Source organism: Syngnathus leptorhynchus, chromosome 11, assembly GCF_054491065.1.
Source record: "Syngnathus leptorhynchus isolate UIUO chromosome 11, UIUO_Slep, whole genome shotgun sequence".
NCBI classification, from domain to species: Eukaryota; Metazoa; Chordata; class Actinopteri; order Syngnathiformes; family Syngnathidae; genus Syngnathus; species Syngnathus leptorhynchus.
The window spans coordinates 5,391,484-5,399,193 of NC_141205.1; the positions used below are offsets into that span (position 1 = coordinate 5,391,484).

General features: G+C 39.0%; 2 protein-coding genes across 3 annotated transcripts; both read right to left on the minus strand.

Annotated features, from left to right (window-relative positions):
* Window positions 1-522: 522 nt before the first annotated feature.
* cd8a (CD8a molecule) lies at window positions 523-2,562 on the minus strand. Its single transcript, XM_085924642.1, has 6 exons — window positions 2,383-2,562; window positions 1,986-2,306; window positions 1,826-1,915; window positions 1,632-1,730; window positions 1,436-1,475; window positions 523-1,027 (listed from the first exon to the last, which is right to left on the minus strand). The coding sequence occupies exons 1-6, from the start codon at window positions 2,429-2,431 to the stop codon at window positions 979-981; spliced, it is 648 nt and encodes a 215-aa protein (XP_085780768.1). The 5' UTR covers window positions 2,432-2,562; the 3' UTR covers window positions 523-978.
* Window positions 2,563-2,722: 160 nt separating this feature from the next.
* zmat1 (zinc finger matrin-type 1) lies at window positions 2,723-7,674 on the minus strand. 2 transcript variants are annotated; one of them, XM_085924640.1, is made up of 7 exons: window positions 7,518-7,674; window positions 6,002-6,108; window positions 5,849-5,932; window positions 5,637-5,772; window positions 5,243-5,500; window positions 5,032-5,122; window positions 2,723-4,809 (listed from the first exon to the last, which is right to left on the minus strand). In XM_085924640.1, exons 1-7 carry the CDS (start codon window positions 7,654-7,656, stop codon window positions 3,936-3,938), a joined length of 1,689 nt encoding a protein of 562 aa, XP_085780766.1. In that variant the 5' UTR covers window positions 7,657-7,674; the 3' UTR covers window positions 2,723-3,935. The 2 variants fall into 2 exon arrangements, with proteins under 2 accessions (XP_085780766.1, XP_085780767.1); XM_085924641.1 differs by having other exon boundaries at window positions 7,596-7,672.
* Window positions 7,675-7,710: the final 36 nt, after the last annotated feature.

A 7,710-nucleotide genomic window follows, 5' to 3' on the forward strand; every position in this document is an offset into this window, starting at 1 on the left:
GAGGAACAAAAACTCCTGACTTGGTGGTTTTTCACATTGCAAAAAGGTGTAGCAGCCCACTTCCTGTTCACTTGGGTGGGCTTAAACTCAACATTTATTTTGCTAAAACTATTGAATGTTTATATATTTTAGCCAGGATCCTGAATGACTGATGGATGGTGATGCAAATGAGCGGGTTTGTTGAAATTATAGCGACAAAACAATGAACATAAATAAAGAAATGATTCATTAAAATTCAAATGAGTGCTGTTTTTTCTTTTTTTATGCTAATATTAGAATTTTTGGAATTCTAAAATAATATGCACGTAATGTGCAAATAAGTCTTTTGCAGATCCTTAATGACAAAACAATGAAAACGCATCAATGCAAATGATCAATTTTTTAAATTCAAATACGGAAATGTTCTTCGATTTCACCTACTGTCTCAAACGTACGAATTTTAAAATACCATACATTTAGATGTTTTGGCAAATAATATAATCTAGAAAAAAAACATTTCAAAAATAAATTCTGATTCAGTCTTGGTAAAAAAAATTTTTTTTTAATAAAAATCTGAAATAAACGTTAAATTATCTTCAAAGTACACCGTTTTACTTTTTATTCACAATCCTTAAAATTTAGAGAAATGTACATACTAAAATGAGAATGCAAAACAATCCCAAAATTTGGATAAATATTCACCCGAATGAAGAAATATTCTTGGCGTCTACAGTACAAGTCTAACATTCATTCATCACTTACCACGGCACCCCAACAAAAAATAACGTCAGTCGGTTTAGTTATTAAGAAATAAAGGAAAAAAAAAATCTAAATCTTCATTGCCGCTAAATCCGAACCACATTGAACGGAGTTGAAAATGGGAGCTGCAAAGCACACGATTTTGTTGAAAAGCTTTTTTTTCCGCATCCAGTGACGCTTTGGTAAAATATGTCATCACAATAGATTGTTTCTAGATTTGTATAAAGATCAATAGTGCTACTACTGCTGCTGCTGTTGTTGATTTCCAGGGGCCATTTTCTTCTGCAGCCTGAGAAAGACGGAAAAGCTCATTTGGTTTGAGTATTAATAGCTGTTTTTTTTTTCCTATTTAATTTTAATATATCAGTATTATTTTTTCATGACAAATTTTAGTCTTTCAAACGTTATTTTACTGACAAGCAATCTTAAAAAAATTATGAAATGTTACTTTAGGAAGCCATTCAAATGAATGACATTTAGAAATGTTTCCATGAATTTATTTACTATGTATTCTCTCATATCACATGAATTCACATTCATGATATGAACAGTGTACATTTTCAGCTGATGTCATCACAATGCCATGTCAGGTGGTCATAAACGTCAATCTTGTCTAAAATGTGGGCCACGGTTGAAATTCAAACAAATATAATTTGACATCATGAAATGATAAAAAAAAAAAAAAAAAAAACCATACCTCTTTTTATAATGATGTGGGCATCTGCGTGTCCTCATACCTGGGAGGGAAAAAAAAAAACATTTAACTGCTATACAACAATACAGTGAGTATATTTCTCAACATGTAAAAGATAAAGCCCAAAATTAAAATGGGATGTGATAGCCTCCTTGAGGACTGCCACATTTACATTTTGGACATATTCAAAGGAACTTACGATTGCAGTACACTACGATAATGACGATGAGTAGGAGCAGAAGGACACAACTGCCCAATAGTGGAATCAGTATGATGGGATTACAGAACATGGAGTCATCTAATCAAGAAATACATTTGAGTTTAGATATTTGATTATTACTTCCTTGTATTCACCCACAGAGGATTGCAAGCTTGGTGACATTCGTAACGTACCTTGCTTAGAAGCATTGACAGAAGCACAGGGCGAGACACTTGTGGATGGATTGGGTTTGAGTGTGGGGGCCACAGGAGCTTCAACGTTTTCTCAAGAAAAAAAGTTTGATATCATCAAAGTCGTGCTTGAAATCATTGTAAGTTCAAAAAAAGATCTTACCTCCTATCAGTCGGGTGACATGGCCAAATATTAATCCGCTGTTTTTTAGGGAAGCACAAATGTAAAGGCCGCTGTCACGGCTTTTGTCGAAGGAGTCTAGACTAATCACGTCCTCGCCGGGTTTCTGTTTGAAGGTGGATGAGAAGGAGTTCTTTTCTGATTTTGCTACACCGTTGTTGGAGAAAGATGCCAGGAAATCTACGTTGTAGTTATCCAATACTCGAAACCACATAACCATGGAACCAAACTCAGAGGGCCTGCATTTAATTTCAACCCTCTGCCCTTCTTTGCTTTTCTGCACTTCAGCTTCAACACTTAACCCTGGAAGACAATTGCAAAGTTATAACTGTTTCTCATCACAGGTAAATAAATATATTATCAGGTCACATGTACTTACTGTTGTAAAACAACAGCGTCGCCAGGATGCAAATCCACTGTCGACCCATTTCAAAGAACAGAACTGCTGCGTCAGGAAGAAGTCTGCTCGAGCGAGATGACACACAGGCCAAATACCTTCCGAGGTCTCATTGCATCAAGATTGCCTTTGAGGAGGAGCTTGCTGATCTGCATGTCAGCCCTCTTATGACCCTCCTGAAGTTAACTGGCTGGCCTGAAGACCCGGCAGGTGCTTTTATAAATATATATATAAGATATCACAGTTGACAGGAAGTGGAAAAATGACCGCACTGTCTCTCAGTTGACAGGAAGTGGAAAAATGGACGTTCTGTGAGATAAAAAGCGGTGGATTTTGCGGCCTGTGTGTAGTCTAGTGGCTTTTGCATAGAAAATATTGTCAAAAAAACATTTTGGACTTGATTGCAATAATAAACGGGGCATATTGACGAGTGAGAGCCAAAGACAAGGTGACGCTCGGCTGGGTGTCACCTGACCCAAAACGTGTAGAAGCAGTTTGCACTCCTGTGGTCTCAGGTGCGTAACCTCCAGCTGAGCCGAGTCCTATAAACCCAGCTTCAATTATGACCTAAAATATTAAAGCACACTTTTTAAGTGATTCCAGAAACATTTAAAGGAGTTGGATGACTATTTGTATTTTTGATTTTGATGGAGTCAGGCCAGTTTAAATGTGCAGCAGTTTAATTTCTGTAAAATAAAGCTCTACCAAAGGTGCATGGGGGTTCTCTTAGGTGAGAGGATGTGGGTCGAGTGAGATGGGAACGAGACCGCAGGATTCTATGAAAACAGGAGATCTTGATGAGCTTCAGTTGGTTGGTTAAGCGTCACTTCACTATAAAGCGCTTGTTTGGATTTTGTCATTGCAGTCTAAAACAAAATTGCTGCTTTTAACTCATTAGGTTCATTAAACATGTTCTGTTGTTTATAATTTGATCTGTTATTTTTTTCAAACTACATTTTACTTTACAGAGGCAGTTAGTTCAAAAAAGGTTTGTGCAAAATGAGCCCCACCCGCACACGTCTCTATATAGCGTTGCTGTCTTGAATTTTTGTTCAAAAGAAACAATAGCGTACTATACAAGCATAAGCTAATCTAATTTTATTTTATTTTAGTCATAATAATCTTATCAGGGGGAAATCCAACTCTGTTGGTGTGTTGCAGGCCTCACATGGAACCACATCAAACACATGCAGGCAAGCGAGCAAAGATTCAGAGTGAGCGATGTGCCGCAACACTTAACCAGGGAGGGGTGAGGACCATCTCTTGCTCAAAGGCAAGCAGCCTGGAATATGGCCAACAACTAGCTACCACACATTGATTTGAAAGATAACTATTCTGTTGTCAGCCATATGTTACCTGAGCTGCATCTCTGAAAGCAAGCCCACAAGGCTTCATGAGATGAAATGACTAAAGTTTCCACAATGACCCCAAAGCGCCCACCACAGGCTGTTGAAGGGGTTACAAGTGGATTTGACAAGTCTTTTCAATTGTCTCGAAAAGGACTAAAAAGCATCATTTTCAAGAAATGTCCGTTTTTAACAGCCGAGAATGGAATCATCCCACAACTTTTCTTCCTCAGTCCTATTGTCCGGGATGCCTTTTGTTCTCTTCTTGTCTTTTCTAAATTTCACATCTTCCTGTCTGTCACTCTGTTGTCCAACATTGGCTTCTGTCTCTTCTCTAGTTTCAGTCACGTCCTTCATCCTATCAGCTTCCGTCACTTGTTGCTTTTCTCGCCGTCTCTGCTTGCTGTGGCATTTGCGCTTCTTTCTTCTCTCTTCCCCCAAATCTCCACGCTCATCCCTCGTCCTCTCTTCCGAGTGATCATTTGGTGCTCGCTTTGGATTCCTGCGCCTCGCCTTGTCTGAGCTGGCAGTTGTTGATCGTCTTCCTCTTTCCCTTCTAGATCTTTTGCTCCTGCGCCTCTCTCTTTGCCTGCGATTATCTTCATCACTCTCTCCACTGCTAGTGAAAGAGGAGTACGAGGAGGAGGAGGAGGAAGATGATGAGGTAGAACAGGAAGAGGAGCTCGAGCACTTCTTTCGTCTCTTCAGAGGTCGAGCATCCGAGTCCGACAAAGGCTTTGACGGAGCACGATTGCAGTCCCAACCACTGGATGGCCAGGGAAGGCCCATAAACGGAGGTTGGAAAACTTCTACACTGAAGTGAGGGGCACCATAGTGTGAATGGAGGTCATAGATGGGAGAAGTCTGTTTTTTCTGGGTCATGTGCCCCGTTTCTAAATCCGCTACATCGCCTTCATTCTGCTCTTCATCCTGAGGTAGAACGGTGGCAATTTTGGGTGCGAGTCCGCGGGCTTTCTGCACTTCGATGTAGTGTGCAAGTTCGTCGGTAAACGTGCTGTAGGATTTCTGTCGGCTTTCGCATAGTTTGGATACCTTCCTCTTCCTGGCAAATAAACAAACTGAATTTGTGGTTTCCTAAATCTGTTTGTCATCAATCACGTGATGTATGTAGACATTTAATTTGGAGTTATACAAATGGGGGGAGAAGTGGTATCACCGGTGGAATATCCAGAGATGATGTTTATTTATTATTACTATGGAATATGCAAAGCTACGCATTATGAATTGAACAAAGCAAGTATGAGGACTTGTGTAGCGAGCTTACCTAGCATGGTGTTTGTTCCCCTGCATATGGGCTTGGTACATCTCAACCGAGTTCAATTGTAAATTACAGATAGCGCACGTGAGTGGGTTTTCTGCAAACAAATGAATGGATGGATCAAACTAAGACGTGCAACTTGCAACCTTCTTGAATTTGATAGCATTGAAAGAATTGCTGCTCGTGTTGCTTCGCTGTTAGCCGACCCCCATGTTACCTTCTTGAGCATCTTCAAGGTCTTTGAACATCTCCAGTCTGGCCTTCTTCCTTTGGTGCTTGCGGCCGTTGTAGTGTTGCAGCGCCGTTTGGGGATTGTTGAAGGAGGCCGCACACAAGACACAATGCTTGTTTGAGTCTGAACTGGCGACATTTGGATTAGATGTCGGGTCTGTACGGGTCACTGATCCTGACGTGCGGTCTAGTATAGCACGGTCCAAAATAGGGCTGGCTAAAGAATTGACATCTATGTTGTTCACTGTAATATCCAAGAGAAATTAATTCAGTTTAAATGGCATTTACACTTTTCACATAAAATAATAACTTGTGGCATGGTTACTGTATTAGTGTAAATAACCTAATATCACGAATGCCTTTGTTCTTATGCGACTTACCTGGCTTTTGAAGATTTTGTTTCCTGAGATTCTTCTTGTGGACTTTGCCTTTGTAATGTGATTTTGCGACCACGGGAGAAGTAAATACCATGTTGCACAGCTCACAGAAACGATCTTTATCGTTCGGCATGAGGCACTACAAAAATATTAATAATATTAAATCCCCTCTGAAATATATTTAAAAATTTTTTTTTTTTTTTTAAAGTACTTACCAGTAATCCTGCAGACTCTGTTTGTCTCATTTCATTCCGCTTGTTGTGCAGGTACTGTTTCAACTTCATGGCATGTTTTTTCCCCTGCAAATAAGAAGAGATGATATAATGAGGTCGCCATTCAATGCATGTTGGATTTAAAAGGTCCCAAACCTCATAATGTGATAGACGCTGAGCCTCAAACAACAGCACAGCTTCACATACATGGCAGCGTTGATCAGTGAGGAGACCTTTGAGGAGTTCTTCATCACTCACATGAACTGATTGGAAAAAAAAAAAAGGTTCAAGGACATAGTGAGAAGACTACATGGTTATTCATGCAAAAAAAGATGGAGTGATGACTAAAGCAAACAATAGTTCATACTGTAGTACTCTCTTTGATTGCGACAATAAAACTGTAAACTATTAGAGATCCTCGAGTTCAGTGATTTTCAAAGTGGTTATCAGTGGTACAGGGGCTCCCTCTAGTGGTAAATGCAAGAATCACTGAATAAAACATTCAAATAACGCCAAATGTCTTAAACATGTTTTGAATACAATATATTATATATATATTACTATATATTATTGTATATTTTATATACATATTATAGGTGTTGTATTCAGTTTAGTTTCATTTAACTGTGTACTGTAGAGCATTTAGGCCTACTACACTACTGTATTTTATTGTTGGTCATGATGGTGGTTCAGTATTTTTGGTGGTTGATACCTGGTGTCAAGAGTTTTAAGAACCACGAATCTAATAGGCTTATTGAACTCCATCAAGGAACTTTTTTTTTTTACCCTAACTTAACCCCGACACACGTGTTCTAAAGCACAAGTAATCGTGGCAGAGCTCTTGCTGCAGAGTTCTTCAGATTTTAGAAAAATCTTGCAGGGATAAATGGTAAATTAATTAATTCATGGCTCAATACAGGCATTTAAAGATGTTGGGACTTTTGGCTTGTCCTACCAGGGGTTAACATAGTGGAAATATAAAGGGGTTCACCACTATAATCAGAAAAATAAAATAAAAACCACACACCCTTTGTTGACAGCTAACAGACACGTGATGGAGAAAAAAACAGGAAGGTGTTTGAAGAGCAATATTACATGTCGGTGACAAGGGCCACATTTAGGTTCCACTGGTTTATGAAAGGTATGATTGGTCAATAATAACTTTGCACTAGTACAGACATACAATATTGCACATCAAAATTACTTGGTTAGTTGAACATAAAATTATAAAGATTGCCCATGACTTTTGAGGAAGGGAGTAACTTAGTTTAACATGCATGAACATACTATTTTATTTTTCTTTACTGATCAAACTTTTATTGATAATGTAATGCTGACTTGACTGCAGACAGCACGGTAACGCAATGCAAAAAAAAACCCAACATAAAAAGGCACAATGTAATGTGCAAAATGCAGAACATAAAACAAACAAAATTGTATTTTGTTGAAGGAAGGCAATTTTTAAATTTCATTAAAGTGCCCTAACGTTTGGTAGTTCTGACGGGGAGTTAAGCTTTTATTGTTTTAGCTAATTCAATACAGTGACGTTAGAACTTGTAGCTAAGAAGCTATGAAACTGAATTCGATGCGGCTAACCAGTTAGCAAGAAAGCTAACGTCGTTCGTCCGGTCATGACACACGACTGAATTGCCCCGTTTTAGGCAAGACTCACCTCCGATCTGGGTACTATCAGTTTTAATGTTTATTACTTTATCAGTTTCTGTGATAGGAATCGCTAAAGGGGCATTACCAATGTTATTTTGAGCGCCAGACTCCACAGACTGCGGAGCACTGACGTTCAGCAGGTCCATTTTAGCCCCGACTAATGCGCAGGCGTGCTGAGTTTAAAGAGCTGCTTGTTGAGA